Source organism: Festucalex cinctus, chromosome 1 (genome assembly GCF_051991245.1).
Source record: "Festucalex cinctus isolate MCC-2025b chromosome 1, RoL_Fcin_1.0, whole genome shotgun sequence".
In the NCBI taxonomy this organism is placed as follows: domain Eukaryota; kingdom Metazoa; phylum Chordata; class Actinopteri; order Syngnathiformes; family Syngnathidae; genus Festucalex; species Festucalex cinctus.
Genome location: NC_135411.1, coordinates 11,804,857 through 11,824,976, shown reverse-complemented (window position 1 = coordinate 11,824,976; position 20,120 = coordinate 11,804,857). Strand labels below are relative to the sequence as shown.

At 37.7% G+C, this 20,120-nt stretch overlaps 1 protein-coding gene across 6 annotated transcripts in view; it reads left to right on the top strand.

Annotated features, from left to right (window-relative positions):
• LOC144015910 (receptor-type tyrosine-protein phosphatase mu) overlaps positions 1 to 20,120 on the top strand; it is a 267,193-nt gene that overhangs the window by 137,072 nt on the left and 110,001 nt on the right. For all 6 annotated transcript variants that reach the window (XM_077516393.1, XM_077516421.1, XM_077516411.1 and 3 more), the window contains exons 8-9: positions 9,230 to 9,538; positions 12,935 to 13,044. In XM_077516393.1, coding sequence (XP_077372519.1) covers positions 9,230 to 9,538; positions 12,935 to 13,044 — 419 coding nt within the window. The remainder of the gene's footprint in view (positions 1 to 9,229; positions 9,539 to 12,934; positions 13,045 to 20,120) is intronic.

Here is a 20,120-nt window from a genome sequence, read left to right as displayed (position 1 = left end):
AGATAGATTTGGTAGGTAGGTAGGTAGGTATGTAGGTAGGTAGGTAGATAGATAGATTTGGTAGGTAGGTAGGTAGGTAGATTTGGGTGGTAGGTATGGGTGGTAGGTAGATTTGGGTGGTAGGTATGTAGGTAGGTAGGTATGTAGGTATGTAGGTAGGTAGGTAGATAGATTTGGTAGGTAGGTAGGTAGGTAAGTAGGTAGATTTGGGTGGTAGGTAGGTAGGTAGGTAGATAGATAGATTTGGTAGGTAGGTAGGTAGGTAGGTAGATAGATTTGGTAGGTAGGTAGGTACGTATGTATGTAGGTAGGTAGTAGGTAGGTAGATTTGGTAGGTAGGTAGGTAGGTAGGTAGGTAGGTAGGTAGATTTTGGTGGTAGGTCGGTAGATTTGGGTAGTAGGTAGATAGATTTGGGAGGTAGGTAGGTAGGTAGGTAAATAGATAGAGGTAGGTATGTAGGTAGGTATGTAGATAGATTTGGTAGGTAGGTAGGTAGATTTTGGTGGTAGGTAGGTAGATTTGGGTAGTAGGTAGATAGATTTGGTAGGTAGGTAGGTAGGTAGGTAGGTAGATTTGGGTGGTAGGTAGGTATGTAGGTAGGTAGGTAGATAGATTTGGTAGGTAGGTAGGTAGGTAGGTAAGTAGGTAGATTTGGGTGGTAGGTAGGTAGGTAGGTAGGTAGGTAGGTAGGTAGGTAGGTAGGTAGGTATGTAGGTAGGTAGGTAGATAGATAGATTTGGTAGGTAGGTAGGTAGGTAGGTAGGTAGGTAGGTAGATAGATAGATAGATAGATTTGGTAGGTAGGTAGATAGATAGATTTGGTAGGTAGGTAGGTAGATAGATTTGGTAGGTAGGTAGATTTGGTAGGTAGGTAGATTTGGTAGGTAGGTAGATAGATAGATTTGGTAGGTAGGTAGGTAGATAGATTTGGTAGGTAGGTAGGTAGGTAGGTAGGTAGACAGATATGATCAATACAAGACATGATATATAGATAGCAATGAAAACATAATATCATTATGGGTTACTCGAACAAGGAGATAGCGACGAGCCTCGGAGCCGTCGCCTCAACTCCACACTGATGTCTAATCACCGGCAAAATGTTCTCATCCTTGTTTGGGAGTCGGCAGCGTCTCCGCACTTAATCGATGCCGATCCGATAAAGAGTGTGTGTGCTTGTGGCGCCCAAGGATGATCTGATAAGCTAATTGCTCTTCCGTACAACAGCCAGGCAGAACCAGATGCTGTGCGCAGACAGTGCTTTCAGTAGACAAGCGAAAAAAATCTGAGGAAGAAAAATGTATCACAGGCATCATCTTGTTTGCCATATGTGCGTTTGTATTAAAAAAAAAAAAAAAAAAAGATATTTTAACTGTGTCATCAAATTTAAAAGCCTTGTCGAGCTTGAAACAGGTGGGGAAACCTTTGTGCTTAAGGGGTTGGGGAATTGTTTGACAAAGGGCGCTAATGTTCTGCTAATTTGTGACAACACGATTCAAATGTCACGCCATAATGATGATGACGAGGAGGGAGGGGGGGGGGGGGGGGGGGTGTAAATGTCATATTCAAATTATTCACTTCTATCAGCCTTGATATCATTTGTATACCCGAGCTCATTTCTCCACCCAAAGACGTTCTTGTGGTAATCTTTTTCACAGGATATACTATCCGTGCCTTGCCGGTACGTATTCCACTCGTACTTTTACTTCAGTGAAGCCTTCAGAGCTTGTGTGAGATCATACGAAAGAAGACGACGTGGCTTCAATGGCGTTGTGTGCTACAGTATGTACTCATGCAAGAATTTAGTAGGGGATCATACCAAAAGTACAGCAGAATAATACAAGAGGTCTAATCACATCTTTGGATATCAACCACAGGTGTCAAACTCAAGGCCCGGGGGCCAGATCCGGCCCAGCACATAATTTTATATGGCCCATGAAGGCAAATCACGTGTGTTGACGTCATTCTTGCTAAATACAAAACTGTATTTTGTAAGTTTTCCTCACTCTTAGAAACGTATTATTGCAAGATTTTATTTTTTTTTGCCAACATTTGACAACTTTTTTTTTTTTTTTTTTTGCTTTTTACTAAACTATGATTTCAAAAATAGTTATTCATTTATTCATTCTTTTATGACATGAAGCCTAAAAAAAAAATACGCGGACCGAGAAGGGCTGTCTGTACTGACCCAGATCGACAGACAAAAACCTGTTTCTGCGAGTCTGTCTATTTTTTTTAGAGGCTTTGCGTTATAAAGCACTCGCCAAAAACATGGGCACTCACTGAAAATTTGGCCATTTGTCAATGACGGTTCCACCTGAGAGACAAAAGTGCCCACTACCTATAACTAGTGTTGTTCCGATACCGATACTGGTATCGGCAGAGGTGCCGATACTGCATAAAAACAGTGGTATCGGTATCGGTGACTACTCACAAGTAACATGCCGATACCATTAATTCCAACGCTAATATAGGACTGGATGCAGCATGTTGTGTCTTGCTCGTGCACGACATTCACTGGTATGTGACATGTTCACTGCATGCAGATCTAAGATATCCTATTGGCCCTTGAATGCTCTGAACCAATGGCAGGACAGCTTTTTCATGTTGAGGAAAAAAAACTCAAGTATCGGTATAGTATCGCCGATACTGCAAAGCTGGGTATCGGTATCGGTATCGGGGGCCAAAAAAACGGTATCGGAACAACACTACCTATAACTACAATGTGGCCCGTGAAAAAAATGCCACATTCTGGTAGAAACAATAGTTAAGGTAAGAAAATGCTAACTATAAAAATGCTTTTGTTTACCTAAACAGGAAAATTCTGAAAAAAATAATTAAGATTCTGAAATACACCAAATAAATAGTGTTTTCAATTACCGGTAAATGAGTGTATTAATTAAAAAATACACACAATTAGGATTATTTATTTTGCACAATTATTGTGCGAAATAAAAAAAAGTAGCATTAGTTAAATGAAAATAAAATGAAAAAAAATATAAACTTATTGCAAAGTATTAAAAAAAATTACACGAAATAAACTGTGACAAAAGTACCAAAATATTAAGCAAAAAGGCAAAAAATTTAAGTACTAAACACTGGCTAAACAGATAAACAATGTAAGATAGATAGACTTGGAAAAAAATATTAAAATGTAAAATACAAATGGTAGGACAAATAAGTAAGTATTAGATTAAAATAAAATGGAGGAAAATTAGGCTGCAATTCAAAAATATTAACATGTAAAATATCATTTAAAAAAAAAACTTGAAACTGAAATTGAAACTACTGAACAATATACATAAATATAAAAAAAAAATAGAAAACTGCAAAAAAATTACAACCAAATGCAAAAATACTAAACAAATGCACAAATATTAATTAAAAAAAAAAAAAAGAGAAATACACACGTTTGGTAAAATACAAAAAAATACTAGACATAAAATACACAAACATGACAAAAATACAAAACTACTAGACAACTACTACAACTATTACCAATATACTTTACAATATACTAGCATTTTTCAAGACACTTTACGCAAAACAAATAATAAACAAAAACTATTCAAAAATATTTGACAAACCACATCTAGAACACAGCATCAATTATGACAATAAACTGTAACAAATACAGAAATATTAGCTGATATAAAATGTTAGACCAAAAAAAACAAAAATTTAGCTATAAAATACACAACTAGAAGGGGGAAATACACAAATGTTACGGTATGAAAAATAAAAAATATTAGAGGAAAAAATACAAAAATATTAGATGAAAACAAACAAAAATATTGGACCAGAAAATAGAAAGGAAAAATGCAAATATATTAGACAAAAACAATACAAATATCTGATCGTAATAAGGTCAACCTTGGCTACTTACTTTAAGAACTAGTACCTGCTCGTGCAGTGGAAAAGAGGCAAAAAGATAAAACACGAAAACGAAAAAGACGCAATTCACAAGCATCTCATCGGGGTGAGCCAGGCAGAAAATGGAAGTTTTAAGCCCTTTTATTTGCGGAACTATCTGGAGGCTGCACTCGGGCGGCCCAAAAGGGACGCGCTTAACGCCGGCAGAATTGCAGGGTGGCCGGCCACACAAATCAAATTAACGCTTTGAGGGGAGAAAAAATAATAAAAGGACAAAAGCGGCAAAGTGTGAATCTCAAGCCGACAAGCCCGGGCGCTGTGATTTGTGCGGGGTGTCACACTTGCATCTAGGTGGAACGTCTCTGATAAATGGGCCCGTGCGTCAACAAACTGCAGACATGTTGAAAATATCGCAAGAGCCGAATGTTTGCTTTTTGGATGTCAAGAGAGTTATTAGACGAGTTGGGTACAACTTGTGGGACGGTGACAATCATATTATGTTGTCTAGGGATGGGCTAATACAGTGGTGTCCAAACTACGGCCCGGGGGCCAATTTCGGCCCGCCGTCCATATTTTAGTGGCCCGCAACATATGCTAAAAATGGCATTTGACTCAGTTCAAATAAAATACAAAACAAAAATGTTTGGAGATGGTCAAAGTAAGAAAGGAAGGTGTCGAAAAACACAGGTACTATTAAAGGTTATTTTAGTTTACTAAAACTAACGAAAAAACTAAAATTCCAAAAACAATTTCGTTAACGAAATAAAATAAAAATGAAGATGCTTTTTTAAAAAAAATAACAAAATAAAAAAAACTAACTGAAACTACATTTTATGTTTACAAAACTAACTAAAATAAAACTTAACTATAATTATAGCAAACATGTCCTTTGTTTTAGTCTTTGGTAATTAATTTAATGCATGAGCCTTTGGGGATGATTCTAAATGTGATTTTTAGTAGATTTATTTTTATATAAACCGGAATAAAGATGTCGCCCATGGTGTTTTTTAAATATTGCACACAATACTACACATTAAAAAAAATAAAATAAAAATAAAATAAAAAATAATACTGAAACTAACAAAACTAAAACTAAGCATTTATTAAAGAATTAAAATTAATTAAAAAAAACAAACAGAACCATCCTGAAAACTAATTAAAACTAACTCAATTTAAAAAAACAAAACTCAAAACAAAATAAAAACTAAAATGAAAAATTCCAAAACTATAATAATAACCCTCCTGCCATATTACAAATAAATTGGTTTATATACTGTAACATTTTTCTAAATATACAAAAGCACAAATAAATTATTTGTGCAATTTTTAGGACTAAACACAATTTATCTTCATAACATTATGTGGCCCTTGCGTTCTTCTGATTTTCTGTATGTGGCCCTCAAATGAAAAAGTTTGGACACCCCTGGTCTAATACAAATACCAGCCATCGTTTTGGTCCGATATTATTTTTAGCAGCGGTGGGCATCGTCATTGACTGGAATTGATGATTGATGGAAGTGGCCACCTTTTGGTGTGTGCTTCAGAACTTTAAGCGAATGCTTGATAATGCCTCACAAAAAATACACGGATTGAGAAGGACCGTGTGTACTCACTCACCGCGATCGACAGAAGTAATCCTGCTTCAATCAGTGCTCAGTCTGTGCATTTTTTTTCAAGGCTTCGCATTATCAAGCATTTGCTGGAAGTCCTCCGTGGCACTAGTTGGCGCTATACTGTGGCAGTCTGACACATGCCTAAATCATCATCTGCGTCATAAACAAAGGTCTTTGCTCACAATTTTTTCTCAGTGTTAAATGAAATTTTACATATCAAAAGTAGAGATTTTGGTCGTCGATATCGGTGAGAACTCAGAGTGAATATTCATGTAGATATCAGTCTGAAAAATAAGTGGTTTTGAACATCCCTAATTTGGTCGCTTTAATCGATGGATCGGATTAATTAAACATAAACATGTTTAACTTCCATGCCTCTATTAAAATTTGAGACATTAATTCTAAATGGCCCAGCGTCAAAAATGATGCCAAAATTCCTATGATTCAGTTACTGGTTTGGTCGGTGACATGTCAGAAAATAGGCAAAATTAGTGAAAGTAAATGTTTTATTTTTATTCAACACAACGATAATCAGTCTACCTTCACGCAGAGTTACACAAATCGGATATTTACTAGTGAGATGCTGAAATTTTGAGCACTTTGACATCATATATATAAATAATAGTAAAGTATTAGTAATAAAATTAAAAAAATAAATAAATAAATACAACAATATAAAATGAAGAAAAGTATATTTGATGAAAGAAATACAGAATTATTCGGAATACTTTTTTAAATGATTATGAACAATACAAAAATACTAGATGAAAAATGCATTCGGTGTACCTTGATGCGAGTGACTCAATTTACATGTTTTACGAGATACATGCAGTCGATCGGCAAATTAAAAGTAAATTAATAATTTCAAGCAATCTTATTTTTTTCTTATCTATTCACAGTAAAATGTTTTGCAAATATTTGGATCTTTGTCACTAATCTCGATCTTTCTGTGTCATCTTGCAAATTTTAATTTAGGTTTAGGTTCCATAGGGGAAAAAAACAAAGCATAAATGACTTTGGTTCACTGTATTACCTTTTTCTTGTGCTTTCAAGCTCTTTTTTTTTTTTTTTAAAGCTGATGCATAAACTCATTGGTTCAGACATTTTCCCCCTCCAGACAGATGCTTTCCACTTTGCAGACTGGCACGTTTGTAGCGCTCGGGCTCGATGTGTGGCGCCGTCATTGCGACGCTGCCTCGCCCGCAGGGTGGCGGTTTGTGACGCCGTTTCATCTTCTCTTTCGGGAGGGAACGCATCCGCCGCGTCGCAGCTGTTCCGTCTGTCTCTCAGCCGTCAGGAGGCCTCGCTTTCTTCTAGCTTTAGCGCCTCCCGAGCTAACGTTATGACCTCGTTTCCCGAATGTTACCCTCCATTTTCCCCGAGTCTTGTAACTTTTCTTTCCGAGGCATCCCAAAGTGTTTCGGTGTAGATTCCCCTCGTACAATCAACCACCTCGGTGCACCCTATGAATGTTAAACATGGCCGCCCGCCCGATCCGCCGCCAGGGCTGTGTATCCCCGGGGGGCGGATGGAAGCCGAAATGCAGCCCCTGTCTCCTCCCTAATAGCTGCTAAAGTGTTAAGTTCCAGAGAAATGGGCTGCAAATTTAACCTGGAATGGAAATTGATCCCATTACCTCGAGGCCGCCCGCCTTCACATCCTTGTCGGAGAGGCGGGACGGCGGCAAAAGAGGGATTAGGAATGGGGGAAAGGCAGCGGCGAAAGCAAGAATGGTTTGAGGTGATAGGATGGCTTTGGGGTGGTCGTGACCCACCCGGGTAGACCAAAATTTTTATCAGCAGGAATTAATGGCAAGGAAGGTGGTGTCGTATGGGGGAGGGGCAAAATATCACAGGACAGAATCCTGTAGAAAACATTCTGAGTTTATCATCAGCATACATAAAAACTTTACATCACACTCTGAGGGGAGGTCATTAATGTAGAAACTAAAAAGTAAAGGCCCCAGTATGGAGCCTTGTGGTACTCCCATTATGCAATTTTGAAGAGAGCATATTCGCTCTCATATGAAACTCATTGCATCATTCCCATCAAACTGAGCCATACCTTATTGAATTGATTCGTAATTTCACTGAATCAAACCCAATTGAGTCATTTCAATTAATATGAACTGTCGTTGAATCATATCGCACACCATGTAACTATCGAATCGTCTTTTAATGGAAAGATGATGGAGCTAGGGCTGTCACTATCAAATATTTTTAAAATAGCTTATTCTATCAATTATTCCTTCAATTGATTGAATAATTAACCTTGTCAGCAAGCTGAATTCTTCCAGTATTTGTTCACAAACATCACAACAATCCATCTTGTACTGCTCCCACTGATCCGTTTGCAACCGACCTTTTTTAGGTCGGACCAATCAGGTGTTGTTTTGGGCGGGACACGAAGCTGTGACGAAATCAGGAAGCCCGAAGCAAACATGAATTGTCCCTCGGTGTGCTTGTGTGTGTGGATGGTTGTTCGTCTCTGTGTGCCCTGCGATTGGCTGGCAACCAGCTCAGGGTGTACCCCGCCTACTGCCCAAAGCCAGCTGAGATAGGCTCCAGCACCCCCCGCGACCCTTGTGAGGAATAAGCGGTCAAGAAAATGAATGGATGGATGGATGGATGGATGGATGGATGTTTTCCAAAGTAAAGGGAAATGTTTGCAAATATCTTATTTGGGCTAAAAACAAAAGATAACCAGACTACTTTGATGAAATCAGAAAATAATTACTGTTGAGAAACTAAAATTGGAGGATTTGGACAATTTTAAGTAACACAATGCCTCTAAACGATTACTTGATTATTAAAATTGGATAATCAACTAGACAAAGTGCAATTTCTGGAGAAATTGTGTGGGAATGCTGAAAGCTGAATGCTTACTATGTCAATGCTAAGATTTGAATCCACGTGGAATGCTTATGAAATAAATTGAGAGATAAATTATGAAATTATGACCTCCTGGTTACTGGACAATGCACTTTACCAACTGTGCCACCGAGCAGTATCAGACACCTGGTGATGATGATAAGTTATATGTATGGAAGTGGGCGTGGAAAGTGATACTTGGAAAAAATTTCACTGTCTGTCCCATTGAAAATGAATGGGGATATTTAACGTTAAATTGTGCGACTACTGTAAGTTATGTGGAATCAGAGGATAAGTACCCCGGGAGGCATGAATTTTTTAGTATTGTGTGGGAGTTGTTACACGGCAAAAAAGTGTGGAGAATAAAAATCACAATAACATATGTGGGAATGCTTCAGCATTCCCACAATGAATTATGACAGCTCGAGATTGAACACCTCTTGTGATGAAGTCTCACCAGTCTGAGTGACCTCGTCCATTCATGCGAGGTGCCATTAATAGCCAGGTGCCATTTGAAAAGACGGCGTTCTGTGAAGGGACGACACGCCCCCTGCAGAGACTTTGCACCGGCAGCGCTGCAGCCCGCGCGTCGGCATGCGCGCGGCGCTGCGACGGGCTGTGCCTTCGCGCCTTTGCCTCCCGTCACGCTGCGCCTTTGAAACAGGAAGCGCATCAACTTCAAACAGATGAAATCTGACCGGGTGTCAAATGTTGAGGAAAGAGAAAAGAACGGCGGCGGAGGCCGTGCCGCCGCATACGTGGCATCCATTCCCCTCGTTTCGCCCAGACTAATGCGCACCACCTGGCGTTTCATGAGGCCTAATTGATTGTCCGCATGTGGCCTCACGCTCTCCTCATCCCTCTCGTCCCCGCAGAGCCCATGCACGGGCCCCGCCGTCTGGAGGTGCTGGACGTCCAAGCCAAGCAGGTGACGGTGCGCTGGGAGCCGCTGGGCTACAACGTGACGCGCTGCCACAGCTACAACCTGACGGCGCAGTACCGCTCGCGGGTGGGCGGCAAGGACGAGACGCGGGAGGAGGTGTGCTACGAGGCGCAGGGCCGCGACCCGCAGCACACCATCCACAACCTGACGCCCTACACCAACCTCAGCGTCAAGCTGGTGCTGCGAAACCCCGAAGGCGTCAAGGAGAGCGCCGAGCTGGAGGTGCAGACGGACGAGGACGGTGAGATCCAGAGACCAGGAACCTGTTCCTGTTACTTGCAAATATGGACCAGACTGATTTTTTTTGTAGCGCTTTATCTGCAAACTTGTCGAAACTTTTTCATTTGAGGGCCACATCCAGAAAATCAGGACGCAAGGGCCACTTAATGTTATGAAGAGAAATTGTGTTTAGTGCTAAAAATTGTACAAATAATTTATTTGCGCTTTTGCATATTTAGAAAAATGCTACAGTATATAAACCAATTTATTTGTAATATGGCAGGAGGGTTATTATTATAGTTTTGGAATTTTTCATTTTAGTTTTTATTTTGTTTTGTTTTTTTTGTTTTTTTTTAAATTTAGTTAGTTTTAATTAGTTTTCGGGGTGGTTCTTTTTAATTAGTTTTAGTTCTTTAATAAATGCTCACTTTTAGGTTCGTTAGTTTCAGTGTTAGTTTTCGTTTTTTTTATTTTTTTTTATTTTTTTATTTTTTTATGTGTAATACTTGTGCGCAATATTTAAAAAACACAATGGGCGCGGCGTCATTATTCCGGTTTATATCAAAATAAATCTACTAAAAATCACATTTAAAATCATCCCCAAAGCCTCATGCATTAAATTAATTAGCAAAGACTAAAACGAAGGACATTTTTGCAATAATTATAGTTAGTTTTATTTTAGTTAGTTTTGTAAACATAAAATGTAGTTTCAGTTAGTTTTCTATTTTTAAAAAGAATCTTCGTTTTTATATTATTTCATTAACAAAATTGTTTTTTGAATTTTAATTTCTTCGTCTGTTTTAGTTAACTAAAAATAACCTTTAATGGCACCTGTTTTTCGACACCCTCCCTTCTTACTTTGACCATCTCCAAACGTTTTTGTTTTCATTGTATTTGAACTGAGCCAAATGCCATTTTTAGCATATGTCGTGGGCCACTAAAAAATGGACGGCGGGCCGCAAATGGCCCCCGGGCCGTAGTTTGGACACCACTGATCTACACCATATGGTGGCCAAAGAGCTTTAAAATGCCTCACATTCACCCATTCACACACGCATTCATACACGGGTTGGCGGCTGCTGTCACGCAGGGCGCTGCCGGCTCCACTGGGAGCAAAGCGGGGTTCAGTGTCTTGCTCAAGGACACTTCGACATGGATCGAACCCACAGCCTCACGGTTGGGAGATGAACACTCTACCACTGAGCCGTGCCGCCCCAAATACGTTTAAACGTACTTGTAGGCTAAATACTAAGAAGCATTTTTTTCTCATAATGCCATGGGGTATTATGGGAAAACATGCCGAAAGGAAATCATACACTAGGGATATTGCCTGACGATAACGGAAATACTGTGATATTGCGATATTAAAACCGCCACAATACTGTCGTCGTCATTTCTCAATATTAAAAGCAGCACATCTGTTAAAAAAATAAAAAGTATAGATTGATTTCCATTTGTGCAGTTCTAGCACCCTCCGGTGGCTAGTTTTTTGCGCAGTTAAATTTTTACAAGGCATGTTTTGGCCCTTCTCTGTTTAAAATCTGCGTTAATGATCAGATGAAGGGGAACATAACATGCTTGTGAATGAGTCAATATGTGAGTCAATATTAAGTGTTATTAGAGATTGGATGTTGTTTATATGCATTACTGTTATGTACAAAAGCACAATATTGTGTTTTTTTTAGTATAAGACTTTTTTTCATTTTTCTTTTTTTTTTTTTAATATCGCCAACCTCCCCACTATATTGTGATAATTATTGTATTGACAAATTGGCAATATCGTGATAATTATCATGGTGTAACCTTCATATCGTATCGTGATGTTTGGATATCGTTACATCCCTATTGTACACTGCAGCTATAATAATATTTTCATAAAATTACATGTTAACAATGTTTATGTATTTAATTTATGAACGTATTGGTATAATGTAGGCCAGATGCTACAAAAATAGTATAATTTGTTTTCAATTGTGCAAGTCAATGAATTGCGACGTTTTTAGCATTTAGCTTAAAAGTACTTTAAACAAATGTGTAAGTCATTTTTTTCCCATAATGGCACGACATATAGAAATAATTCCCTGCAGACATTATTAATCATAAAATTTACGAATAAAAAATGTTTTACATACTTAAATTATAAACATGCACATGTCAATACACTGTGGCATAATGGGGAACAATTGTTAAAGTGCTAAAACATTTTCAGTATTTAAAAAACTCATAGAGTAGTAACATAACACAGAAGATGAAACAACAGAAAGTTGCTGCCCACTTAACTCATTTACTCCCAATAACGTATAAATACGTTTTTTTAATGTAAGTGTCCCAACGACGTATTTCAATGTTTTTTTGGTTTTTTTTTAATGCTAGCTAGAGCATACAGAAGGCTTTGATGCAGCCTCTCAACTGCAAAGAACGGTTGCAGAAATGGTAGTTATTACACAAACGCCCAGCAGGTGGCAGCAGAGCAAAGGAGTTCAACCAGGGCCATCTAGAAAAAAAGCTCAATTACTTACAATTTTAAATAGATTTGTGAAAACTGAAGAAATTTAGCTTTCTTCTAATGCTAATTTCTGCAAAACGGAAACAGATAGAAACATACTTTTTTTTCCTGATGAAAGAAGAGACTTTAATCTTTCTTTTGATAGGTTCCATGCTTTTATAGCAATAGAATACAATATTCTGTGGTCCTTGCAAAATCAGTCAAAATCCAGGAAAACATCTGGGAGCGAACGGGACTGCTTCTGTGAAAATGGCTGCCAGTGAATGAGTTAAAAATGAAACATTCACCGACATTTCTGACTGGACATAGACGACGACCGCAGCCAATGAGACGAGGCTAGCAAACGCAACTTGACTGGACATTCGGTGTGATCTTTTGAAGCAAGTCAAAGCTAATTCAGGGCATCACATTTCACCAACATTTTATTACCTTTTTTTTTTTTCTTTTTTTTTTTTTACGGAGTCCAGTCAGATGACCCATATCAACTTTTTGAGCCTCACACCCCTCTCAATATTCATACAGAAAAAGTGCACCCATTCTCAAAAAAATCCAAATAAAGCCTATTTATAGACATGTTGCATCCAAATTTGTTGCTAACTAAAAAGCTACACCAATGTCACGCGCCCCCGGTCAACATCCCGTCAGAGACGGCGCACGCCTCCTTATTTATGTGCGCCCGCCTGCCACTCATCTCCGCCGTACGACATGCAGCATGCGTGTCGTTATTGTCAACGACTTGAAATATTCCCATTAAAATATCTTTGACTTTGGCCGGCGGCCATTTGTGTAATGGACGCCCTTGAAAAGCTCTTTGGATGATTGTCGGCAGCGGGATAAATCACAGTGGAGGCGACGCGCGCCACTTTTATTCATCGGTGTCGCTAATCTGTGCCGCGTGTGGGTGTCCCGCAGTGCCCGGCGCCGTCCCGCTGGAATCCATCCAGGGCAGCGCCTACGAGGAGAAGATTGTGGTCACGTGGCGGGAACCGGCGCAGACGTACGGGGTCATCACGCAGTATGAGGTACGCACGCACCCAAAACATTATAATAATAATAATAATAATAATAATAATAATAATAATAATAATAATAATATTATTTATTATTATTATTATTATATGTAAATATGTAATTCACTTGTTGAATTTAAAAGAATGTTTAAAAGTAAAGTTCAATATTATTATTTAAATCAGATATGAGTTAAGAAGATTGTAGAAATGATTTATTCATTTACTTATTTTTCTTTGATGTATTAATATGAGTGTAATGAAATTTGTATATATGTGTGTTACTATTGTGTATTTTTATTTTTCTATTTATTTTATTTTTTTATACGAGTAGCATTATATTTTCTTTTATTAAAAATGTAATTTATTATAAATAAGTGATAGGATATGAAGAATAAGGGGTAGGACTGGATAAGTTTTCAACTTCTTCCTACTCCCTTGAACATATACATAGATATTTATTGGATGTTTCTTTTATTTTATTTTTTTACTTTTAACTTTATGTGTTTATATAATTATACGTGTATATATGCATATGTTCAATAAACTTCAAACTTCAATTATTCATTTCTTTTTGGCAAATTAGTTTGGAACACATGTATTTCTATTTTAGCAAATTATATGGGCAAGATACTATCAGTGGCATATGCAAATTTTGCTGCGTGAACGCTAGGGCTGGGTATTGCCTCCAACCTCACGATACGATACATATCACGATACAGGGGTCACGATACGATACGTATCGCGATACATATGTATCCCAAAACATGATCTTCAAGGCGATACATATCCCGATATTTTACAATAATTGACTTGCATTTTATAATAATAGTCATATGTATACCTAAAGGATATGTCCATTATGCTGGATGACAAAAATTTTTTTGTTAGCAGCTCTTTACCACCTAGCGGCATGCCTGGTCTAAATGTGTACGCACTACAAAGCAAGGAGCAGCTTTCACAGACACACCGGGAAACTTTAATAATAGGCATGAGCCAATATTAGCAAAAATATCAAAGTATTAAAATTACAGCTCTAAAATGTGCTTATTTGGAATATTTGGGGAAATAAAAACAAAAAAAAATTTCCACATAACTAATCTATTTCGTTTTTAAACACAATTTAGGAAAATTGGTCCATTAAGAGACGTGTCATGTTATGTTTATAAGTAAATAAATGTTGATATTCTTCATCTGCTTTCATTTTTCTTAGCAAGACACAGTGTCCAATCACTGGTGAGCTATTTTTGCATTAATTGAAGGCAATTAACTTCAAAGACGCTGCTGGTTTTTATTTTTTTTTTAGTGCAATGTAAGCTGCAAAGGCAAACGTTAACTGCCTATTTAAAGTTAACGAGCAATATCGATTCTGATGCCTGCGTATCGATACGTGTATTGTAATGAGGCCCGCAACGATATATTGCCGTATCGATTTTTTGAGCACACCCCTAGTGAACACCCACTCCTGATTGGTGGACTGTTTCATGCACATGTTTCATGCCGGGGGGATTGAACCCACGACCTCCCAGTCTCAGGGTGGACACTCTACCACAAGACCACTGAGGTGGTCGTGGAATTGTGGAAATGACACACTTTGTACAACTGTAAAAATAGTGTAAAGGTATAAGTGTAAAGTGTAAAAATCAACAACTCAATAGTAACAGTTTAAAACAATAAGATTCCTGTCTAGTACAAAAATACACTAACCCAGGGGTGTCCAAACTTTTTCCTCTGAGGGCCACATACAGAAAAATAGAAAGCTGCAAGGGCCACTTTGATTTTTTTTCTTTTTAGTTATTTATTGACACATTCATTCCCAGACCAGCAAAAAATGCATTATTTGACGTCTTTTTCCGTCAACGGCAGTGAATGAGTTAAACATGGTAAAGATCAATGAAGCAATTATAAATTGGTGATATAATGTACAGTTACTTATTGAAAACTGCTAACAGTCACAAGGCAAATAGTGACCCCTGTGTGCCACTATAATAGATATCCCTCTCCATTGAGCAGCAGCTGATCCCAACTTGACATTCTGAACCACAAGAACAATCGGTCGTCAACTGACCACACTTAACAACCATTAATGTGATGTTTTCACTTATTTTTCATTAATAATTACCCATTAATTAATGTGACGTTTTCACAAATTGGACGTTGACACTAAGAAACAAGTGGATGAAACTATTTTTATTTCCGGAACGGAATTATTAGCTGCAAATTTGTGTCTTTGCGTCGCTAGAAATGTTTAATCCACCCTCCTTTTAACAGCATTGAAAAATTATTTTTAGTATTTGCCGCGGGCCGCCAAAAAATGTATGGCGGGCCGCAAATGGCCCCCGGGCCGTAGTTTGGACACCCCTGCACGAACCACTCTCACGTGATGCATAAAAACAAAACGATACTAACACAACTACAATTCAATTCGTATAAACAATCAGACACTCGAACAAGGGTATGACAATAGAAACAATATACTGTACACTATATAAAGTCGTCTTTTGCCCTTTGAACTCCATTGAAAGCACAATCTCTCTCTTCTTGACTGCGGTGGCGAGTCAATGTTGACTCATGGCCGGATCGCCACCCTTGTGCACGCCTCCACAAGGCAAATACGCGCGCACGCGCACGCATTGATCTTAAGCAAGCCCACGGTTTGGGAAGTAATCTCGCCGCCTTTCCCACAGATTGATTCCCTCTCCGATCGCTGTTTGCTCACCGCGCTACGTTATTTTGACTGGGTTAGCGGGGGTCTCCTCTCATTGGACGAGAGCGAGGATTGAGCGGCGGCGGGGGGGCTTTGTTTAGTCGAGCGGATGCAGAAACAACGTCCATAAAAAAAGAGAGAGAAAAATACACCACACACAGCAGGTTGGCTTAATGGCTTAAAGAGCGACGCGTCTCGGCTGTTTATCTTCTTTAAAATTTCATACGACACGTAAAAGGGAAGTGTGTGTATGTGTGTGATCCACTTTATGGAACATAACCGCCTCCGGGCTCTCCGAACACGCCACTTACTGCTACTACCCGGAAACAACAGGCTTTTTTGTTCATTCATTCACTCCCAATAACCCCTGAAAATCGGATAACCCAGATGTTAATTTTGATTTAATACAATGGAGCTGACTATTTATGATTTTCACATTACATCTAGTGCAGGGGTGTCCAAACTAGGGCCCGGGGGCCATTTGCGGCCCGCCGTCCATTTTTTTGGTGGCCCGCGACATATGCTAAAAATGGCAGTTGACTCAGTTCAAATCAAATAAAAACAAAAATGTTTGGAGATGGTCAAAGTAAGAAGGGAGGGTGTCGAAAAACACAGGTGCTATTAAAGATTGTTTTAGTTAACTAAAACTAACGGAAAAACTAAAATTCAAAACAGTTTCGTTAACGAAATAAAATAAAAACGAAGATGCTTTTAAAAAAAAAAAAGAAAACTAACAGAAACTACATTTTATGTTTACAAAACTAACTAAAATAAAACTAACTATAATTATAGCAAACGTCCTTCGTTTTAGTCTCTGGTAATTAATTTAAAGCATGAGCCTTTGGGGATGATTTTAAATGTGATTTTTAGTAGATGTATTTAGATATAAACCGAAATAATGACGTTGCGCCCATGGTGTTTTTTTTTTGAAATATTGCGCACAAGTAATACACATAAAGAAAAACAAACAAACTAAAACTAAGCATTTATTAAAGAACTAAAACTAATAAAAAAAAATAACAGACCCACCTTGAAAACTAATTAAAACGAACACAATTTAAAAAAACAAAACTCAAAACAACTAAAATGAAAATTCTAAAACTATAATAACCCTACTGCCATATTACAAATAAATTGATTTATTTGATTTTTAATTATTGCGCACAAGTAATACATAAAAAAAAAAAAAAAAAAACTAATACTAATACTGAAGCTAACAAACTAAACTAAAACTAAACATTTTTTTAAAGAATTAAACTAATAAAAACTAACAAAAATGAAAAATTCCAAAACTATAATAACTTGACTGCCATATTACAAATAAATTGGTTTATATAATGTAGCATTTTTTCTAAATACGTATGCAAAAGCACAAATAAATAATTTGTACAATTTTTAGGACGAAACACAATTTCTCTTCATAACATTATGTGGCCCTTGCGTCCTTCTGATTTTCTGTATGTGGCCCTCAAATGAAAAAGTTTGGACACCCCTGCTTTAGACCAAACTGTTTTTAGAGTATGATACACGAATATAGTTTTCACGCATACAAAATAGTCTTCTTGCCGTATGCCAGCAAACACTTCTGGGTGTCGGGCAATTTGTATCTCAATTCGAGCCACCACTGATTCTTGCACAGCCCCAGTTTTACCAAAGTTTTTTTTTTTTTTAAGGCTGCTGAATATTCTTGCTGGTAAATTCCAGACCTTCACACAGCATTTAAAAGTTCACCAGCTACAAACTTTTTGACTTAACGTCAAAGAGGTTTTTGTTCCCGACAAGTCCAAAATTAGCCCAGCAATGGCTGCATCAACGCTCCGATTGTCAGGTACGAGTCTCAGCATCCAGGAAGCGGCAGTGCTTTTCTTTGTGTAGGCTCTACGGGGAGGCATTAAGGCAAGTGCTTTTGCTAATATCCATTCAGAATAACTCGAGTCCCCACTTCAAGAAAACAGTAAAAAGGAAAAGCTCCATTATCATTCCAATTAAGGAACACAAAAGGCAGTTGGGAGCGCCACATAATTTGTGTCCATCAAGTTTGGAAATGCTCGGAAGCCTTCTCCTCATTTAGTCCCTTTGTCTGCGCCGCCCAAGCGCATATCGCCGCGTTTGAGTTTGAAATTACCCGTCACCGCCTCTCACGACGTCCTTAATGAACGCGGCTGCGGAAATAATGGAAAACATGTCGGCAAATCCCATCCCGCATAATATCGGTTTGCATTTTTTTCCTCCTCAACACGGAGTGTCGGGATTTATGAAGCATCCCAAACGCATAAAATATAAATACGTACGCCATCATCAACACCTTAGTGCGAACTGGGGGAAATGAACAAATGGGCTGTAACCTCGCCACTTATGCTCTTAATAAACGAGTCGGCTAAAGCAGTGAGTTATGGCGGGGGGGGGGTGAAACGCGCAGGAAGCCATCAACTTAGCACTTACACCTGCCAGCTTCATTAGGCACACCTTGATGGCACATAAAGAAGCCCGTCAGGTTTTGATGACACTCAAAACAATTTTAAAAACAAGACTATTTTGTATGCGTGAAAACTATTCGTGTATCATACTCTAAAAACAGTTTGGTCTAAAGCAGGGGTGTCCAAACTTTTTCATTTGAGGGCCACATACAGAAAATCGGAAGGACGCAAGGGCCACATAATGTTATGAAGAGAAATTGTGTTTAGTCCTAAAAAATGTACAATTAATTTATTTGTGCTTTTGCATATTTAGAAAAATGCTACAGTATATAAACCAATTTATTTGTAATATGGCAGTAGGGTTATTATAGTTTTGGAATTTTTCATTTTAGTTATTTTTTTTTAGTTTTCAGAGTGGTTCTGTTAGTTTTTATTAGTTTAATTCATTAAAAAATGTTTAGTTTTAGTTTAGTTTGTTAGCTTCAGTATTAGTATTAGTTTTTTTTAAATGTGTATTACTTGTGGGCAATATTTAAAAAAACACCATGGAAGCGACGTCATCTGAAGGTGCTTTTCTATTGGCTGCTGCTAGATGACGTCACTTCTGTGTGACGTACTTTCAAACGTCATTATTGCGGTTTATATCAGAATAAATCTACTAAAAATCACATTTAAAATCATCATCAGACTAATTATATATAATTTTAGTTAGTTTTAGTTTGTGAAAATAAAATGTAGTTTCAGTTAGTTTTCTGTTTTTTAAAAGCATTTTTGTTTTTATTTTATTTCGGTAACAATATTGTTTTTTGAATTTTAGTTAAAAAAATTTCATAGTTTTAGTTAATTAAAATAACCTTTAATGGCACCTGTTTTCCGTTACCCTCCCTTTTTACTTTGACCATCACCAATCATTTTTGTTTTGTTTATTTTATTTGAACTGAGTCAAATGCCATTTTCAGCATATGCCACGGGCCACTGAAAAATGGACGGCGGGCCGCAAATGGCCCCCGGGCCGTAGTTTGGACACCACTGGTCTAAACTAATCCAATAAGGGTCAACATGGGACTGACCCAAGTTTTTGGGTTATGCATTCAACCCCAAAACAATGAATTCAAAATGAATAAGCATAGGACACCCCAAAAAGTTGGGTTGTTTTGAACAAAAATACCCCAGAAAATTCCGTTGTTGTATACAAAACAACCCCCAATAACAATACTAGTGACGTGAATAACTCAAAAAGTTGGGTCAGTCTCTTTTTGGCCCATATTGGGTTAGTTGAGTCGAAAATGCAACTTTTTGTGTTATATTTTCAATCCCAAAAAATTGAGGCAAATCCAATAAACAATGCAAAAAAATGTGTTATTTTGTACAATACTACCCAAATGGGGTTATATACAAAAAGCAACCCCCACTCGCAATACTAGTTTATTTTATTTTATTTTTTATTTTTTTAGCCATATTGGGTTAGCTTTTACCCAAATGATTTTAAGAGTGTGGCTTCACTCTAAAAACAGTTGTCAAAAATAATCCAATTTGGGTATTATTTAAAAAAAAAAAAAAAAAAAAAAAGACCGTTAAACTCGGCCCAACTTTCCGGGTTCTTTTGTATAAAACAACCCCCAAAATTGAAAAAAAAAAAGAGGGTAATTTTACACAAAATGACCTACAAAGTAGTAATTTGTGGATCAGTACTTTTTTTTTTTTTTCCCCCTACATTGGGTTATTTTTCACCAATCATTTTTAGAGTGCAATAAGTGGTCTTCTATCTAAATGAATGTAAAAAGTTGCAAGAAGAGTCAGCAGCCTTGTATGCAGCAAACCAACTATAATCAATGCAGTTGAGAATTAGATATGCAGTAGAGCTTCTTTTTTTTTTTTTTTTTAAGAAATCCTACTGGAGCTTGACGAGAACAGACTAAATGATCGGCGATGTTTTCAAACACAAACGCTGGAGGAGCAGCAGCAGC